The 20,310-nt window shown below is 41.7% G+C and overlaps 1 protein-coding gene across 1 annotated transcript; it reads right to left on the bottom strand.

Annotated features, from left to right (window-relative positions):
* Positions 1-4,235: 4,235 nt before the first annotated feature.
* Positions 4,236-14,017, bottom strand: SLC66A3 (solute carrier family 66 member 3). The gene is made up of 7 exons (XM_084513907.1): positions 13,396-14,017; positions 11,324-11,406; positions 10,775-10,844; positions 10,101-10,158; positions 8,736-8,856; positions 7,539-7,580; positions 4,236-6,047 (listed from the first exon to the last, which is right to left on the bottom strand). The coding sequence occupies exons 1-7, from the start codon at positions 13,875-13,877 to the stop codon at positions 5,959-5,961; spliced, it is 945 nt and encodes a 314-aa protein (XP_084370033.1). The 5' UTR covers positions 13,878-14,017; the 3' UTR covers positions 4,236-5,958.
* Between the last annotated feature and the right edge of the window lie 6,293 nt (positions 14,018-20,310).

Genomic DNA, 20,310 nt, shown 5'->3' with positions numbered 1-20,310 from the left:
TTAGGAGGCAATGGGCTAGTGAAGTACCGTACTCAACTCACATGAGTCTGGCACGTACGCAGCTGGCTGAGAGCCAATCAGGATCAAGGACACGATGCCCTTGAGCGATTGGGAAAGTCCCTAAGGCGGGACGGTGGCTAAAAGAAGGAGGAACAAACTGAAAAGAGCGGGAAATGTTAGCCAATGCTGAGCTTAGTTTTTGCAATATGTATGAGTTGATTATGTTCGAACTAGATAAAAGGCGACTGAGCTATCCATTAAAGTTGAAGTTCACTGTTCACTCATATTGAAGGTCTGTGTCTTCCTACCGTCGACAACAATTGGCGCCCGAACAGGGACCGGTCTGAACGGGAACAGGGAATCCGCTGGAGTTGAATCTGCGAGGGACGGAATAAGGGAGGAACCGGTCCTGCAACGCAGCCCAGGAGGTGGAAGGGACAAGAATCCCCGCACCCGCGTCGGAAAGGTGAAAGGGACAGGAGTCCCCGCACCCGCAGCTCGGAAGGTGGAAGGGAGTCCCCGCACCCGGGATGAGCCTATAAAGGGTCCCGCTGGAAAAGCGCCGCCGAGGTCTTTGCAAAGGCTGCAACTGTATATATAAAGGTATGAAAGACAAGCGGTGTATAATTTGCTCAGATGATTTTTAGAAAAGCGGAGCATTTTAGATATAGATTGTAAAAAAAAAGAATTACCAGGGTTGTTAGCATGTGCAGTAGCGCAGGGTTGTTTTACAAATCCTGATACAGTTTTTTGAACAAGCAGAGTGGCGTAAATTTGGGGACAAATTGTTTGATGTTATTAATGATACTAAGTCTGCTAAAAAAATTATTGAAGCCTTGGAGAACAGTCACTAACGCTTTAGCTACACATCAGGCTGAGCAGGGAGTCGCTGCTGCCGCTACAGAGCGACTGGGATTGCCGGGAAGTGCTGGAGCTGGGCATTGCCCACTGCCGCCTTCAGAGAGAATGATAACGCTGCCTTGGGGCTACGGGGCAGTGGGAGCCTCCCCACCCCCCTCAGTCACCGCCACGAGCAGCGCTGCGCTTGGAGCTCACCGTGTGGCGAGTCGGCACACAGCAGAGGGACGGACATCAGGACCCTGCAGCCTGTCTGACGTAACCATGGAAGCAGCGGCGGCTGTGTTGCTTCTCTCTGGCATGGTTTTGATCTGTGGAGACCGTGCATGGCAAGGAGTACCAGCCAATGCTTTTGGAGGACCGTGTTACCTAGGGCGACTCACACTTTTCGCTCCAGATTTACACTCATGGCAGAACTCGACAAGGAGCAGAAGAATTAAACGAGAACTAAAAACTTTGGGTTCTGACTGTAATGATGATGTAGAATTGTGGGGTCCAGCAGAAAGATTCTTTGCTTCTTTGGTGCCTGGTGTGGGAACTGCACACGCTTTGACTAATAAGCTTGCTTGTAGGGCTGTTAAACAATCAAATGTAACAACACAAGTTCTTTCTGAAATGTCACAAGATATGGAGAGTCTAAGACATGCTGTATTGCAAAATAGGGCCGCTATTGATTTCTTGTTGCTGGCTCAGGGACATGGGTGTGAAGATGTAGAAGGAATGTGTTGCTTTTATCTTTCCGACCATGGTTAGTCAATTCACGACCAGTTGAAATTGTTAAGGGATCATACACAAAAAATTGTAGTACAAGATAGTTGGTTTGAAGGTTGGCTTAAATCTGTTTTTGGGAACATGGGTGGATGGGTTTTGTTAGTTAAAGAGGGACTTCGCTTTCTACTTATAATTATATTGATTTGTATTATTATTATTATTTTTTTAGTTGCTGCACGTATAATCCTTAACTGCCTAACTAAGAAACTAGAGCAACTCACAGAGAAGGTATTTGTAGCGCAAAATAAAAACGGGGGAATTGTGGAGGAATGGTTAAGTGAAATAGGACATGTTGATGTTGGGCAGTTAGGAGGCAATGGGCTAGTGAAGTACCGTACTCAACTCACATGAGTCTGGCACGTACGCAGCTGGCTGAGAGCCAATCAGGATCAAGGACACGATGCCCTTGAGCGATTGGGAAAGTCCCTAAGGCGGGACGGTGGCTAAAAGAAGGAGGAACAAACTGAAAAGAGCGGGAAATGTTAGCCAATGCTGAGCTTAGTTTTTGCAATATGTATGAGTTGATTATGTTCGAACTAGATAAAAGGCGACTGAGCTATCCATTAAAGTTGAAGTTCACTGTTCACTCATATTGAAGGTCTGTGTCTTCCTTCCGTCGACAACAGTTCAGAACACTTCATGTTCTGCTACATACATGAATATGAATCTCAGTTATCAGTGATCTATGATTATCGGTGAAGAATATGGAATGGAATAAATCAGCCTGAAGAGAATTATAAAGGAATTTATTTATTCATAATCAAAAATACATGGCTGGGAAACCACCCCATTTATGTTGATCTCCACAATTCTGATAATTCTTCCTGTGAGCTCTGAGTGGTGGGGGAAGAGCAATGTAGAAGACCTAATGAAGGCTGCCTGAGACTTGTTAGCTAATTGTGGATGATTTTCTCCAGAGTCCATCTGCTGTAAAAGCCTCCTTCTGGACTCCAGCAGTTACAGTGCGAGTCCCATTCCCCACCCCTTTCTGTCCTGTTTTGTTGGATTGCTTTAGCAGAGCCAGGTTAGGAAGCAGCTACATGCACACACAAGGCAGCAGACAAGGCTCAGGGACAGGGAGTTCTGAGTCGTCCAAGCAATACAATCTTTTCCTGGATTAGAGCAATGCAATGAAACACACCCATGTCTACGTGGTCTTACTCTGTGCAAACCACCAAGTGTTAGGGATGCCTGAAAGGAAGGGAGGTGCCTGTATGTGTTTGTATACAACTCCTGTTCAGAAGTAGGCTTTTGGGAAAAGTTAAACCCATTCAGTCTTCTACTGTCTACATCTAAAACTAAAACCTGTTATCTCTGGAATCACGTCCTCTTTTTTTTCTTTTTTTTTTTTTTTTGGATACCGCATGTCATGATAAATGTCTTCTCTTTCATACTGTTAAACTGAGCTTTGTCACCAAATGATCCATGCCACCAAGCTTATCCATTACCAAATGCATAGCTCATAGCTCATAGCTGGAGAGGTTTGGGGTTATTCTCAAATTTCAGTAGGCTGTACTAGAATTCAAGTTTTGTACTGTCATGGGCAAGAAAATGCATACTTTTTGAAAGCCCCAGTAGACCCCACACCTTCCAAGCCAAGAAAAGCTGGTTTAGCCTGTCAGCAGGTTGTGAACTGGTGCGAGTAGGTGCTGGGTGTGTAATTCAGCGCTTCAACAGGCTCTGACTGGAGAAGTGTTACTTCCAGCCCTGTGGATAAAAGTTACTCACTAGCTGACCACAGTAAAACAGGTCCAAGATGCTTCTCCTGCGTGCCTTTGGCCAGCTGCTGCACTTGCTTGCATCCACCCTGGTACCACTGAATGACAAGTTTAACAAGATTTGTCCTCCCTATCTTGGCTAAAGCTATTGCCTTTAATCCAGCTACTTGGGAAGATTCTGCTTTACGTACTGGAGGGAGCTACACTTCCATGGGGCTTGCCCAGGACTTGACCATGTTTCTACCTTAGAAAAATTAAAGACATTATTCTCCATTAGAAAAGAAGAGAAAGAAAGAGAGAAATAAATTAAAAGTATGTGAAACTACCTGTTGCTACCTTCTGATTTGTTCTATATCCTATGCAGCTTGAGCGACAACTCCTGGTCCAGCTTTCCAAGTCCACAGAATTACTTTACTTAAGTTTGTGGATTATCCGGCCGTTTCTTTTCTTTATTTCCCACAATTTTCCAAGATGATTTATTCTAGATATATTAAGTAACCTGTACAGAACCTTTCTTAAATGTATTTTCAACATTTTATGGTGAAAAAAACAAATGCTGATCATCGAGCCAAAAAATGCTCTTTATTTTGCTACAGCATCACTCAGGAGTATGAAAGACGCCAATAACTGGGTTTTGTCTCTAAGCAAATCTTTCTCTAACAAGAGGCTTTTAAAAAAAAAGGAGATGAGATGTGTTTTTTTTTTCTTTAAGATGCTGGAGTTCTTTAGCATTTTACAGATTGATACACAGACTGATGCTTTGAATATTAAGATGAAAGCTGCCCATTCATGACCTATAAAGAACATTTTATTTTCTCTCCAAAAACAGAGACAGAATTAAAAATTGAATGCATAGTGAAAATTCACTGTAAGAATTACATGAATCAATCATGATTAACACCATTTATTAACATGACCAGGAAAATGTATAACATGCCACCTGCCACCAAATTATTCAGACCAGTTCAGATATTTAACACAGCTTTAGTAAATCAATAGCAGAATGTTTACAGTTACTCTCTCAACCACCATAGAAACTTCCGAGCATTTATACAGATTTATTGGAGCAGTAAAAAAACTAATCTTTTAACTTGCTCTCAATAATGTGAGATACATGAAATCGTATGTCCACAGACATACTTCTTCCCACCCCAAAACCAGAGCTTACAAAGCAGCTGTATTTTCTGATAGTCAAGGTCTCAGTGAGATTGCAGGGTAGGCTTTTCTCCCCGTGTAAACTGGCTTTTGCAGATCTTGCTGCTCTAGTAGAGTCCAAAGGTTTAGCATGTTGCAAGGAAAGCCTGCCTCAAACACAGTCAATGGAGTCTTCCGAGTCTTCCCATAGTTTTCAAGCATGTCAGGATCAAGGGTGCCTGGGTTTTAGCATGCCAATCAAAAGTAATACTATAAAATCTCTTCTGAAAAGGCCTATTTTTTTCATTTTGGAGAACATAATGAGAGATGAATGGTTACTGTACTACTCTGGTTACTTCTGTAACTTTTGGCTGGAACGGTACTACTTCCAAAAATAAAATCCTGTTACAATATTCAAGAATATACTTTTCCCTATTTAAATATACCTACTACTAACCGATTAAAATCTCCAAAGTAAAAATTCAACTGAAGTCTTCAAATTCTTCGGGACAGACAGGTTAAAAAGTAATAAAGCATGGAGTAGTATCATCAAAAAACACTGGAGATGAGTTTGCCTTGATGCATCAAGCTGCCCTTGTAAATGGGTCACTGCCCATATGGATTGCATTTCGAGACTGGGCATCAGTTCAGGACTTCTGCTTGAACAGTATTTTTAACTCTGTAGCTCAAAATACCATTCATTTCTATACCTTCCAGTTTCTTCTGTTCCCAAAACAGTTTATTCCTGAATGTTCAGGTTGAAAAAGAAGAATACATAACTGAGTTTTTGCTCTTATAATAAAAACTCAGTATAGAAATAGAAAATTTCTACACTTTTTTTCTATACATTATAGAAAATGACCAGGGGTATCCTGTATCAGCTGTATACGTTGTACTGGTTAAGTGTTGCATGCAAGCACTGCAGGCCCAGCTGGATTTGTGACTACGTAAAACACCTTTACAACATTATTCTGAATTGGGCCTTTTATTCAGATTTTCTTTATCCTAAAATATAGATGGTTAATACCTAACTTAACTGGGATGCTTGCAAGAAAAAGACAAGCATCTGTTGTTTTCAAACTTGCAGCAGATGCAGAAAGACGAGTTGATACGTTGGCAAAAAATAGCTCTTGTATAATTGAATAAAATAATTGGTTCTGTGTAACCAGAAAGTACTGCAGTGGTAGGAGAATATATAAACATCTAAATACAAAATACCTTGTCCATTTAGTAAAAAACTCCATAGAAAATGTGGAATCAGTAAAACTTCTCTTAAATAACCAATAAAAATACGCTGCTTAAATTAAGTATCTTAAAAGAATTATTTCCAAGAGAAAATAAGCAGGAATGTACTAAATATGTTTAGAGATAAAAATGAAGCTTAAGAGAGAGAGCTGCCTCAACTTTTGTTTTGTTGTTTAAGCTTAATTATATCTGTTTACTCATTTGGTTTTTATGTTGTGTGCTGATGTGTCTTCTAATCAGTCTTTTTAGTTTTCCTGTAGCGCAGAATTGTGACTGTGACCCAAATATTGAGAATGAGCATGGTTATGAAACGGATGAGAACTAAAAGGGAAAAAAAAGAAAATCTTGTAAGCGTAATTCCAAAAAAAAATCAACTGCTGTCATTTTCAGAAGACACGTTGTTTTGTAAACTTCTCCTGGTGTACAAATTGGCTGGTTCCCATTCCGCAACTCATTTCAGCCAATTGGTTTAAATTATCATGTTCCGGAACCCAGAACTTCTCAAAGTAAACAGAGCAGAAAAGAGCATTTCACATTTGCAAGCAATATCTGAAAATAATACATCTTTAATTGTTTTGTAATAAAACCAGCAAAATAGCACAACTCTGAGTAGCCTCATAAAAATTTATATTTACACCTAGCCTTAAACTTGGAGCCGCAGCTTCTGTGTCCTTTATGGTTGCGTGTTGTTTATAATAGAGATTCTCTACTGCCATCTGTTAAGTTTACACTTTGGGGATACAGGAAATACTTGTATCTGTCAGACTTTAATGAGAGGAAAAAAAAAAAAAACACAAAACAAAACTGTTTTCCAGTATCTTGATTAACTTTCACATTGTTTTTAAATCAAAGGAAGCAGAGTATTACTACCTTTGAGACCACAGTTTGAAGTACAGGTACATCTAATACCCGTGTGGGAGATGGAACATTGACAGAAATGTATGTGAAACCTTGCTTCACAAATAAGTCATCTTTGACAGTTTCATATGCCTGCATGAAACCGAGATAAACACACCGAACTGTTAAGTGCTAGAAGTTAACGTGAAACATTTTCCATTAGAGCTGCATAGTGTCAATGTTTGCTGCCATCTCTTTCATGTTCCAAAGTGTGCTGTGTTATATTTTCAAAAGTCGCTGTAACCAGAGCCAGCTTTACTTTCAAGTGATTTGGTTTTACTAGCACTGTCAAGACAGCATTTTCTCCCTTCCTTCCTCTCCTCAACATACCTCTCACTTGTAATCTGCAGAGGTGTGTAGCTGTGGCTGAACTGGGCTCAGATCATACTTCTGCCATAAGCATTATGCCAGTTCTTTGGCGATCCAGTTAACTGCATGGCCCCATACACCTTTAGCCAGGCATACAGCAGGCAGCACGCACAAGGGTGGAAATAAGGAATTGAAAAGGGGACTTGCTTTTCCAGTGAAAGAGCCATTTTAACTGCTTGTAAAACTAGAGCCTTACTGTGCTGCAGAGGACTGCTCAAACAAAAATACACTCAGATGATGTTTCTGCTGGAATTTCTAGCTTTGAACAAGAAAAAGAATCCACCAGATAAAGTATAATGTGATTCTGTTACTGTTCTTGCATCTACTGACTCTTGATTTTGATAAACCTGCTGCACTCTTTAGTTCTTTCAGTTTTCTTGGGATCACACTTTTTCACAGGATGATAAGAAGATGTTAAATAAATTTTCTTTATAATTATATTAGCTGCAAAATATTTATTTTAAGCCACTTTAACTGCTTTTACGAAGCAGTTAAAAACTACTATGGCAGCTATTAGTCTGGAAGGTAAACTGTTCTCATACTCACCTGAGAGATCATTTGTAGTCACTACAGTTGTAAATATTCTTGCTGTAAATTGGAGGAATTGTGGTTAGTGGATTAGATACAACATGCTTATACTTTCATAAACTGATAAAATCTCTGTTTCACAATAGCAGATAATATGGCATGAAAATATATGTTGTATACACGTTGCCACTTTTAGTGGATTGACTGGTTTCGTCCCAGAGATCAAGCTCTCACAGCTGAGTGGCACTGTACTAAGGGCCTTTTTTAATTAGAAAATAATTGATAGAGATATATAAAAAATCTGTCCCTAAATAGGATGTGGTCAGTGTTTACTGCTTCTCTTTCAGTTCTCCCCCCTCCTTCCACAGTTGATACTGGGTTACACCCACAATTGAGTTAGTGTGACAACCTTTGTAAATGTTCACCTGCATGCTTTTAGGCTTCTGCAAGTATGAGGAATTCAGTTTCCCTTCCCACAACAAATCTAAATGCTAATTATTTCACATCCGGAACAGGGAACCATTTACAAGGATTACTACCATTGTTCAGCTGACATACCACAACTTCTAATTATTGACTTACAAACACTGGTTTCACAGGGAAATAGATTCAGCAGTGCTATGTTTTACAGTAAGGATATTTTAAACAAGGTTTGTGAATATGACAAAGGTATTTCTGATAAACAGCTGTAGAAATGTTTATGCTGGCCACTAGGTAATTAACATATGAACTGCACAACTCCCTGTTCTTGATATATTCTTAAATTCTCTTTTGTTGATAAAAAGTATTTACATGGAGACATAATTAAAGGTATTTAGCATTAAGTATAATTTGTAGATGGCTTTTAGAATTAGTGTTGTTTGTTGACATAGCTACAAAATTTAGCACCTTTTCATGATGGATCAGTGGTAATTCTATTGAATTCTAGAACACTGAAATCTTTTCTTCATGAAGGCACTCTCAATTATTTCATCTGCATCGAGATTCTTTGACCATTTTTGCATGTTTTCTAAATCCAAGTGGCACTGTGACTCAGCTAGTGTCAATAATACTTGATTGACTGTGGTATCTGAGTCTCAGCAGTCAGCACTAAGTGAAACTGCATTAGGCAAGATACACATTTGAGTAAAGACCTATTGACAGCATTAGGAGCAAAGATGGCTTCAAAAAATGTGATCTCTGTGCTTTGCACCAAGCTGCCCATCCACAGCTTACTTGCACAGGTGTATGCAGACATGCTCCAGGTCAAGGCGCTCACTTGTCCAGAATCCTTTGTCTGCCAGAGACACCGCAGCTGAGCCAGCTTACTTGCCGCGCTGATGAACGTGCACAAATTCTGAAAAGCACGTAAAGAGAGAGAATGAACCCCTGCCATTGTGCTGAGTGTTAAGCTTATGGCTGTCAGCATATACCTTACTATAAAATAAGACTATTTTTTTTTCATTTAGAATAGAAAAAAAATATATGCTTTCTTAGTATTTTGCAACTTAAGCGTTACAGTTTTGTACTAAGGAACCGTGAAGCACAAAATTAAAGTTGCCAGAAGCATGGGACTGATTTCTGAGGTACTGCTCAAGAAGAAGCTCAGAGAGCACAACTGCTATTACTGTTGGAAAATAGTTGATTGAGGCAAATATAATACAAGGAGAAAAAAAAAAGCCTCTCAACCTGCTCCTTAAAACTGATTATGAAAGTTAGCTAAAATGAGACTGATGTAGTCTAAACAGTAAGGTTGATTCATACCATCTGTTACCATTACGTCTGGCAAACAAAACCAGAAAAGAATGAGAAAACTGACAAGAATGTGTGGAAAATGAGTCCAATTGGTGGGGAAAAAAATGTAATGAAGGGAAAAGACTATTCAACCTGTCATCTTTTTAAGGGGGATTTTGCAAAGTCCCTCCGTGTGCGTCTTTGGTCAATGCTTGGATTTCCCTTGTAAGTAAGGATTGGTACTAGACTCAGAAGCTTTTATCCTTATTTGCATTACTTTTTACATTAGCAGTTCCAGTTCATCTGGAATTAACTCTAACTTCCTCTCTTGTGATAAAAAGGGCAAAGACATCTTTAACCTACGAGGGGAATTATCAAATAATAAGTTTTCTTTGGAAATTCTAGGGCTAGAGGGAAAAAAGATCTTGTGATATATTTAACACTCCACATTTCAAATGCTTCGACTGATGCTGTGTTCTTTTACCTTTCGCATTAAAGGTCTACCAATGGGGATTATGCCAGTAGGACGTATGAGGACATCTTAAACCTTTGCTACTTTTAGCATTTTTGTGACAAGGTCACGCCAGCATTTCTAACACTCTCAACCCAACCCAACACAATTTACATAACTATACCTCAGAACATTCCCCCCCGCCCCCTCCCCCCAGTCTGTAATGTAAGTGCTATGTTTTCAAGCCACACACAGAAGTGAAAGAAACAGCTGTATTTGGAAACTGGTTGTTTGTTCTGAAAGCTGAACTAAATGATGAATTCTTCCAAGTGTAAGGAGAGATTTCAACGATAAAGACTTCCACAAAAAATGATTTCATATGTGGACATGATTTCAAACAATCATGCAGCACTTACCATGGCCAGGTCTATTATCCACTTCCGCAGCGTTAGCACGTACCAGCCTCCCCAAAACCTTACAGCATGTTAAGTTTCATAGCACTGAAAATGCCAGGATACCAAAGCTCTCTAAACTGTCTGGGAAATTACTATTTTTTTTAACATCTGGAAATAATATTATTGTATAGTCTATAATAGAGTTTAAATCTGGATAAAACATATTAAGCACCAGTAGAAGCACTAAGTGCTCCTATTTTTCACAGTCCTTGGTTGAACAGTGCCTGGGGTTTCTCAAGACCTGCTCCAATGCACACAGCTTGAGATTTAAGCCCAAATCCTACGTATGTTTTAAAAACGAACACTACTGTCTTTGTCATAGCAAGTACAACCTGCATGGACAGGAAGCAGAGACAGAAGATTCATGATTTGTACCCTGCATCTCTAGCAAAGATGTAAATTAGGAACAGGTCAGACTCCTTAGCAGTCGTGGGCCTTCTAGCCATAGCCACATGCCAAGTTTACCTCACGCAGAGATCTACAGTGATCCAAGAAATAACTTGGGGATGTGGAATGCACGGTGAGAGGCAGGTGGCTGGATACGATTTCTGACAGTAGTACCAAGCACATGATACTGCTATGTGAAGAACTACCAAACATGCTACATAAACTAATTGCCAGATTTTAAAGGATACATGGCTGCATAGAGCAAAGCTCGTTTCATGTTTCCATTGAAACGCAGAACAAACAAAAGGAGAACAGCATCTGAAACAGATAAAGGATTGCTTGTCAGAGAAGGGAGAGAGAGGGCCCAAACACTCCTTGACAACAAGAATTAGCTCCACAGGGCACCATGTCTATGGGACACTGGTTTCTTAGAGGTTTGTCTCTCAAATTCAATGGAAGGCGGAAACACTGCAAGCTCCAAAATGAAGCTTTTTGCGAGTCTGGGGTGTTTATACAGCTTCTCCTCCACAGGGTGCCACTGGATAAAGGGTGAGCTTATACTATAACTCCACTGAGTGGATTAATTAGATCTTTCTGCTCTACCTGACCATCAATTTTCATAACACATACAAGAGCTCAATTATACTTGAGATGTTCATTGCCTCTTTCCCCCAACCCCTGCTGGAATCAGTCGATGGATTCACATCATTACAGTGGAATACTCTACCTGCATGCAGAGCCTCTGCATGTAGAAGGAGCCCTGCCTCATTTCCCAAACCACGCTTACAAAGGATTACCTTGTGCAATGAGGATGGGATATTCCAGGTATGTCTGCAGAGGGTAACCATAATAAATCTGGTACCTCAGGAACACGAGGAAGCTGAACAAAAGACACAAAACAGCATGACTGTACAAAGGAACAGGACAGCTCCTTCACAACTTCTTTTTTATTGTCTTTTAAACTATCTTTTGGTTGTGCCAAAAGGATCCAGATAGGTGTAGCCCCTGCTGTCAAACTGATCAAACAAATATGAACACAAAGCACAGGCCTGATGATTCTATGGTCTATTCTTGTTATCTTCAAATAGAACAAGATGTAGAGAGCTGCCCACACTTCTTGTCAAGGTCTCTGTGTCAGAGTATGAAAGGCATAATTTCATTAATTACAACTGGTGAGAAAGAAACAAAGGTTTCCAGACCTTAAAGACTGCCTTCTCTTTGCATCTGCCTTGGCACATCTGTTATAGTTCTGATTTTTTTTTTAATCTATGTTCATAGTTTCACCTATAAATTAAATAAGCCTTACTGGAGTAAGAAATATTTTCCAAACCATCCAGACTACACTGTTACAAGATTACCTCATGTAGCTGTACTGGTCAGATTGAGAGTCTGCTCTTAACTGCACAAAACAATGGCAATTATTCTCCTTCCTGCTACTTCACAATACAGTATCTAAAAGGAACTGAGCTGTTATCATGCTTTCTTTACTTTCTTCAACTTTCATGCAAATCCATGAAGTTAGACAGGAACTTCAAAGCTGCAGAGTCTAGAAGAAAACAGAAAGGTCTCTGAGGATATACATGAGGAACTGCCTGCCTTTTAGGTAACTGGCTTTTACAATATTCACAATTTGCATATCTGAATTCTGTCCAGAACTGCCGACAAGTCTTATTCCTTGTACTGTCAAATTATAGCCCTTGGCATCGCACCATTCATCTGTGTCACTCCTTTGGCAGGTCACTGCACTGGGTCTCTGCAGAACCATCCCAGTGTGTGCCTGTAGGCCATAACTCTCTGCAGCTGGACCCCAAGTCTTTAAAGGATAAGCAGGCCTACTAAACAAGCAAATAGTCCCAGTAAATGTTTCAAAAAAGCCTCCCTGAAACTTTTCCTGAATAGTTAGTTCTGTCCTCAACACATGGCAGGCCTAGAACCTATGGCAGTGTGGTCACTCACAAAGCCTTTTTAGTATTCACCAACACACATGAAATGGTTTTAAAATGTTACTACGGCTGTTTGCCCAGGACTTTAGGTAAGTCTTCTCTGCTGGAACTAGAATTTGGTTCAGTTCTGAAGTGTACAAAGCATAAACCATGCTCACAAGGTGATGCTTTGGAGTGAAAAACCCTTTGCTAGTGCGGCTCGGCGCTGGCAGCCTCTGCCCAGCCGTTGTCTCCTCCACCGCTTCGCTTGGCACACACAAGATGTCTCAGGGCGCTCTTTTGCACAGACTCATACCCGAATCTGTGCGTGCACGTCCGTGGCTTATTTATTTTCCACTCCGTACAATCCTCTTCCAGCAAGATTTAATAAGCCCAACCAACGTATGATTACTGCAGGCTGAAAAAAAACCTTCCGAGTCAGACAAGGCTTGTAATCTTCTTAAAGAATGATTATATTTTACTTCCTTGGGTGAAAGAATCCTGCCTAACTGGTACCATCACCTGCACGACAGGGCTCATGGACCAGCTAATAACTCGATTGTATGGCTTAAATCCCACAGCAGGTATCGTCTCTAACTACACGGGTAGCCTGCGCTGGTCTCACAAGAGTGTCTGAACAGCGCAGTGTTCAGAAATGGGAAGTTTGGGTTAAAAAAAGGTCTGTGCGTCACACGAAGCAGGATGCCGGCTCTGTGGAGGCTGCAGAACCGGACCTCTCTATAAAAAACGCCGCTTTTATAAAACCGAAAGGAAAAGGGCCGGCTTGAGGCAGCACCCCACCCCGCTGCCAGCCGTCAGGGAGAACCGCTGCTGGCTGCGGGGGCGCCTCGGCTGCCCCCTCCGGAGCCCGCAGCCCCTGGGCTCGGCGCTGCCACCCCCCCGGCTCCCCTCCCGGCCTCGCCTCCCCTCCCCGTGCCCGGCCTTACCCGGCCAGCTCCAGCAGCAGGCTGCCGAGGCTGACCCCCCTCGCCGAGCCGGCCGCCAGCACGGCCGCCAGCTGCGGCAGCTTGAGCACGGCGCACACCGCCCAGGTGCTCCAGTGAGCCAGCTCCAGCAGCGTTGGGGCCATGCCGGCGATGGGGAACCCGGCTCGGCCCGGCACGGCTCGGCTCGCCACGGCTCGGAGGGGCGGGGAGCAGCGCCCGGCCCGGCCCCTCCGCCATGGGGCGGCCCTCACGGAGCAGCTGATGGCGCCCGGGCACCGCCATCTCCGCCCCGAGCTCCCCCGGGCGGCCGCAGCAAGGGCGAGGCCCCGCCCGGCCCCGCTGGGCTCCCCTAAAACCATATACTCCCCTAAAACCATATACTCCCCTAAAACTGCCCCACAAGGAGCCCCATGCTCGGGGCTAGGAGCTCCGAGCCTGAAATTCCTCCTTGCTGTCCCCCAAAATGACAGTCCCACAGCCATGGTCGCAGGGTGTTCGTGTAAAGGGTCCGCCACAGGTTGCGTTCACCTAGGAGTAGTGGATCTCAGCAGTGCTTTGGGAGATGTTGAGAAGCACAGAGATCGAGGGCGAATTTCGGTTTGCTACCCCAAACTGAAGTCTCCTTCAGCCCCCCAGGTTTTTAGGCCACCCTGTCTCAATCATCACGGTGCCGGCTCCATCAGTAGGCACGGTGTGGTTTTGGCAGTGTCAGTTCTGGTTGTACAGAAATAAAAATTAAATAAATAAGTAAGTAAATAAATAAAAAGCTTTAAGTTTCTGCACATTATTCTTGTCAAATAATGAGAGCTGGAGTAGCTTTCCTGGAACATAACACCTACCTACCATACACAGTTGCGCACAAAAATAGGAAAGTGCTGTTTTTAAAGCTTTTGTACCTACCAGATTGTTAGAACTAAGTGAAGGCCATTCTCTGAGGAATGCGTGTTTGTACTGATCACACGGATACAGGATCTTGGCTCTTTCATGCCTGCATTTGGCTGGGATTACTCAAAGTGTCAAATCCATACCATTAATTCAGGTTTTTACCTACAGCATAATTGCAATAACATTCAGGGTTATTTGCAGGCATAAAACTTTTAGCATTCTTATGAAAGCTGTATTTATATTAGACTGATGGTCCTTATACAATTCAGTTTCTGCTCTTCTGCAATTTTACTCTTTTTTTTTTTTTTATTTCAATGGTTTCAATAATATGCTTTGACAGACAGATTTATTGCATTACTTCCACATGCATTTAGTGGCACTTCAAAACAATAATATTACTAATGCCTAATTTGTAAATCATGTCAGCCTCTGTGTAAATCAGTCATAAAACATGGATGTATGCATGCATACATAAAATCTCAAAAAATGGACTCTCAAAATGCAGAATTCTAATTTAAAAACTACGATCTGTCAATATAATTCAGATGAATCAACCTTTTCAAAGACAAACTCTAAAAGAAAGCAAAACTTGAAAATAGCTTAAAATAATTACTGTTCCAAGATTTTCTCGATAAACTGAGTTTTCAGCCTTGTGGGAGTATTATGTACTTGGAAAAGAGTTGAGTAACCCATCAGAAGAAGTTATCTCATGCTCATTTAAAATTAGGCCTGTGATATAGATGTGTTTGGCATTTCAGATAATCTGGGAATAATAGAGAAATAGTTAAGGTAGAATTTGTATATTTGCATTGCTGTGTGGGTGCAGCTTCAACAAAGTGCTCCAAAAATACTGATAATACTCACTGCCTTCTATCCTGCTAGAAATAATCAAGGAGCTGAACTGAACTCAAGCTATTAAGCAGCTCCATGAGCATACTTTTATCCAACTGTTTTCATATTTTAACAAAGACATGCAATGTTTACATTTAGTCGGCATTGCAGCTTTCAAAATTTTGCTTCGTATTGCAAGCAATCAGTTAGACAAAGACCTACTCTCCTTCCCCTGTCGTGTCTGTGTAATTGTATTGCTGTGTGTGTGTGTTAGTGGTCACCTAAGTAGCCACTTAGGGGAAAAACAAGTGTCATGGTGCTGCACAGCCCAGGATTAGTGTATGGCATTACATAATGAACCAATGAAAAATGTTTTTATTTGTTTGTTAATAAGAAATTCTTAGTACTCTGTTTCAATTTCTTAGTTGAAATCGGTGAAGGATGTGAAGGAGAAAAAAAGCTTCCAATAAGCACTTATGCAAGAAGAGAAAGATGAAGGAAAATGTGAGCACACTGCTCACATCTCCTTCATGTGGTAGGAGACCTACTTAAGAAGGGCAGGGAAAACGCCAACATGGCCATTGCCTTCTTTTGTCTGTTTTTACAAGCAAGGTCTACTCACAGGCCCCTCAGGTTCCATGAGCCTAGGGGCACAGTTGGAGAGAGTGAAATACTGTCTGTGGTAGGGAAAGAATTAGGACTGCTGAAGAGATCTGGACAAAGACTGCTCTGCTGGACCAGATGGGATGAATCTGAGCTTGCAGAAGGAGCTGGTTGACGTTATTGCAAGACCACTGACATTTATCATCTTTGGACGGTTGATGGTTAGCAGAGGTCATTTCCCAATGACTGGAAAAAGGCAAATGTCATTCCCTGTCTTTTGGCAAGAAAAAGGATCCAGGGAGCTACAGGCTGGTCAACCTAACCTCAGTTCCCAGGAATATTATGGAGCACATGCTCCATATTGGCCTCCTGTGGCCATTTCCAGGTTCTGATAGACAAGAGTGTGGCTGGGAGCAGCTGTTTTGGATTTAGCAAGAGCAAATTGTGCCTGAATTGGCCTGATTGCCTTCTGTGAGTTAGCTGGCTTGGAGGATGAGGGAAGAGCAGTGGATATCATTTACCTTCACTTCAACTGGGCCTTTGGCCTGGTCTCATTTCATGTGAATCTGGAGAGATGGGGGACGGATGGGAAGACCACAAGGCTGGTGGAAAACTAAGGAACAAGGCTTAGTGGTTAGCAAACTGATGTCCTGTGCGTGGCCAAATTGTGGGTGTTTGTTTCTCAGGGGATGACACTGGGTTCAATACTGTCTTGTTGTTTTCTATGAACAGCCTGACGAAGGGGTAGAGGCCATTCTCAGCAGCTGTGTGGATGATTGCACATTGCAGGCAGCCTTCAACAGACTGGGTGGTCAAACTGCAGCAGAGGCTCCTCAGTGGCAGGGTTGACCGAAGAGTCATTTGGAGAACCTCCTCTTGCTAAGGAAGTTCAGTGGATTCCTCTGTACTTCATGTTTGAGGTGGCGGTGTACAAGTGTGCAGGGCAGGAGTAGAAAAGAAACATTGGAGGTCGCATGTAGATCATAGGTTTAAAATGCAGTATGTTTTATATATGTGGCAAGCTGAAAATGTGGCAGTGTTTATGTAGGATTTACTTGAGGTTAGGCTGGACAGACACATCACAAATTGAATGAAAATACCATAAGCAAAAAAACAGAAAACACCACCCTGTTGATTCAGTCTGTGCTCTGTGAAATGCCTTATTCAGTTAACCAAAGGCCATTCTGGGTAATGGCATGTTATCTTAAGTTATATGGTTAACCAAAAAGGAGTACTGAAAGAATGTAGAATACCAAAACTGCCCCTTACCACACACACTTAGAAACCTAACCCAAAACCTAGCCCAAAACCTAGCAAAGCCAAAGAACTGGAAGAAAGAAAATAAAACACATTAACTGGTTTATATGGAGACTTGTAAGATTGATTTCCATGTTAAATTTGGAGTTGTCCCTTCTACACAGAAAACCTACTTCAAGCTTGTACCTGAGTAAGCAGGTTGATCTGTAGCTTTCAGATCTGGAGCCGGCCTTGTTCTAGATCCACATTTGCATCTGAGCCACTCAAACAGCAGAGGCCCCAGTGAGAGCTGAGAAGGTGAGCATATTTCAGCAGACCTTGTTAATTCACAGGTTATATATAGTATATCCAGCGATGGTAGTTGACCATTAGGAAATGGGGAAACTTGACATGAAGTTTGAAGCGATCTGGTCAAAGTCATAGAATGAAACCAGATCTCAGCATTTTACAGCTATTATGCTTATATATTTGCAGATCATTTTTAATGCAGTTTGTCAATCAGTGTATGCCAAACAAGAGTTTCCTGTTGGCATTGCCTGGGAAGCCATTTAAAAGCCATTTGGAGTAATTTTGCTCCACCAGCCTGGCATAGAGGTGGAGTGCTGAGGTGAGGCTTTAATCCCAGATATTTGGAAATCCCATTTCTAAGTAATGGTGGTTTTGTGGGTACATACAATCCCTGTGAGAGGCTTTGAGGAGGTTACAAGCAGACGTCAGCCTTTGGCATTTATCCCTTCTGGGACAGGAGAGGGCTGTGGTTAGGGCTGTGATTTACAGAAGCATGCAAGTGCCCCTTGCATAGCTCACATGGATTCAGAGCACATACCAACATGCAATGCCTGGACCTGGCGTCTGTTGTCCATCCAACTGTTTGTATGTATCTGTTCTCTCCCTTCTCTGTTGTAGGAACCTTACTGTTCATGCAGTAATTTTCACAGCACGATGAGATGTTATTTGTAGGAAAACCCATTTAGCTACTACTTTAGGATAATTTAAAGGTCAAGAAACAGCTTTTAATTTCATGTTTCTAAGGAACATGATCAGAATCATCAATCCAATCTTTTAAAACAAAACCTTATAGTTAAGATGCCACCTGGCAGCTATATACAAAGACTATTCTAAAAGTATAAGAAATACAGATTTATATGAACTTACATATGTTTTATTATAAAGTATGATATATTTCACACATTTTTATTATGACCAAAGCTTGAAATGAGAACATGCAAAAGTTGGAGGTACTGGAAACATCTCTACACCCACTTAGAATTAATATTAACAGTCCTTAAAAGAGAAAGCGGTGCATCTAACCCAAGAATTAAATTCATATTTCTACCCACTTGTGTTCTTTAACAGAAAGAAATACAGAAAATGAATTGCCTAAACATGTATAATCTCTTGTTTGAGATCTGGCAGCAAAAGGAAAGCAAGCTTACAAAGCTGTGAAGCACAGTGATACATCATAAGAACTCTTTACAAGAAGCTTACAACACTTTTTAATATCTATACAATCTCTTTAATAAATTGAATTTCCACTGGTTGTTTACAGGTTTCAGTGCTGCTGTCATCTCATCCATTCTTCCTAAGACACTGTGCTTATGTAAATAAGGATTAGTTGGCAAGGTTAATTATAGTAAGAGAAAAATTGCTGTTGAACTTGGGAAGAAACTGACGTCTAGAGAATGCCTGTTCGCTGCCTTCTGCTCACAGTTCTATGGCAGTTTTAATTAGACCTCGGATATTCCCAAACTGTGTTTTCTGAAGGTGCTGTACGTGATAGAGAGATCCAAACTGCTGGGTACCAGAGGAGGGATCACTGAGACAGCAAAAAATAGTTTTAATTTCAAAGGAAAGCGTAATAGTTGAACAAAATAAGGTGTCCACTCTACAAAATGTTGCTATACCCCGTGGATTATCATGTCTGTCCGTATGGGAAACTTTTATTCTATTGATGATTAAGCCAGAAATCCTTGCCTACTTTGGCTTCACTTCAGGTATAGCTACAGACTTTCCTGTTGTAGATCTCCATCAGACTGGAGAAAAAGACTGCAAAGGAGCACATGTGATAGGAGTGCATGAGTGGGTGGTGGGTTGGGGTTTTCCTGTGCTGCACACCTGTAATCACCCCAAGTACCCACTGCGGGCACTCTACCTGAGTAAGGACAGCACAATCAGGGCTGCACACCATTGGTAAAGGTGTCCTGAAATTGTTGAAAGCAAATTAGTTGTTGTCATTCCTGCACAAAGGCACGAATGTGATCTTTCGGAGGTGTTCTTATGTGGCAGTCAGGGGAGCACTAGTGAAGCTTTTTGGATAAAGGATGGATTTTGGTGGGACTGTGTGATTAAAAGAGGCACATCTGGGCTGCGTGAAAAACATTCTCTGTAGGAGTAGGCAGAAAAATAGAAATGTGCCTTCATCAAAAACTCAGGTGGTCAATCTGTGTTTTAGAGATGCAATCTATTCCAATCTGGACTAACTGAAATATTATTTTTTATTTCTTTTTGAATGTGTTTTGAAAAACAAACAACCACACACCATGTTTTCAAAGAATGTTCTGATCCCACCAACTGTTGTTACAGATCAGACAATTGGTGAAACACCCCTCAGACAGTCGCAGTTTATACACTAACAGGCAAACCCTGTCAAACACATCCTTCTTGGTGGGTGGCTGTTTAACCTTCAAAGGTGGAGATTCCTCAGGGAATCTGTTCCAGTGCTGTATTAACCCTACCAAGTACTGTGTTAACCTTACCGCTAGCTTCCGTAATAGTAACATGATTTTCCTTCCTATAATTGAAGACTATTATTTTTAATATTGTCTGCCATGTACATGAAATAAACTACTACTTTTTCTCTCACCCAAGCTACGTATGTGTCTAAAGACTGCTGTCCTTTTCCCAGTCTCCTTTTTCTTCAGGTTAAACTATGTTAGACCATTTGATCCTTCCTCCTCAGCCACATTTTCCAGTACTCCAGCTACTGTCTTTGCTTCTTGAGACTCCAGTTGGTGGCCCGTGTCTTCAGGATAAGACCTTCCATGTCGTGCCCAAAACTGGGAGAAATGTCAGCTGAAACAAGGCCAGTGCTGTGCAGTGCTTAGTCCATCCTCCTTCCCGTACCATCCATCCTGAGGGGCCTCCCTGGGAGAGGGATGCTCAGGACTCACACAAATCAGGGTTGGGAATCTGGAAATATTTTAATGCCCTCTGAAATTAGACAGGGATTGTGCAATGCTGCTTCTGTAAGCCATCAGTGGCTTACTTGGGGAGTGAGTGCCATCTGGAGGTCAGGGAGCACGGAGCTCTGTGTGCCTTCACGACGAAAACCAGAATCCC

This window comes from Aythya ferina (assembly GCF_964211825.1).
Source record: "Aythya ferina genome assembly, chromosome: 3".
NCBI classification, from domain to species: Eukaryota; Metazoa; Chordata; class Aves; order Anseriformes; family Anatidae; genus Aythya; species Aythya ferina.
Note: the sequence above shows the minus strand (reverse complement) of the source record. Positions and strands in the feature narration are given on the sequence as shown.

Bases quoted from the DNA above. Each gene is read 5' to 3' on its own strand.
- SLC66A3 (XM_084513907.1), bottom strand. From the start codon at position 13,877: ATGGCTGTGGGACTGTCATTTTGGGGGACAGCAAGGAGGAATTTCAGG. The intron at 8,857-10,100 runs GTAAGTGCTGCA...CGTGCTTTTCAG, and splicing joins GGATAATAGACCTGGCCATG to AATTTGTGCACGTTCATCAG. The intron at 7,581-8,735 runs GTAAGCTGTGGA...TCCAATTTACAG, and splicing joins GTCTGCATACACCTGTGCAA to CAAGAATATTTACAACTGTA.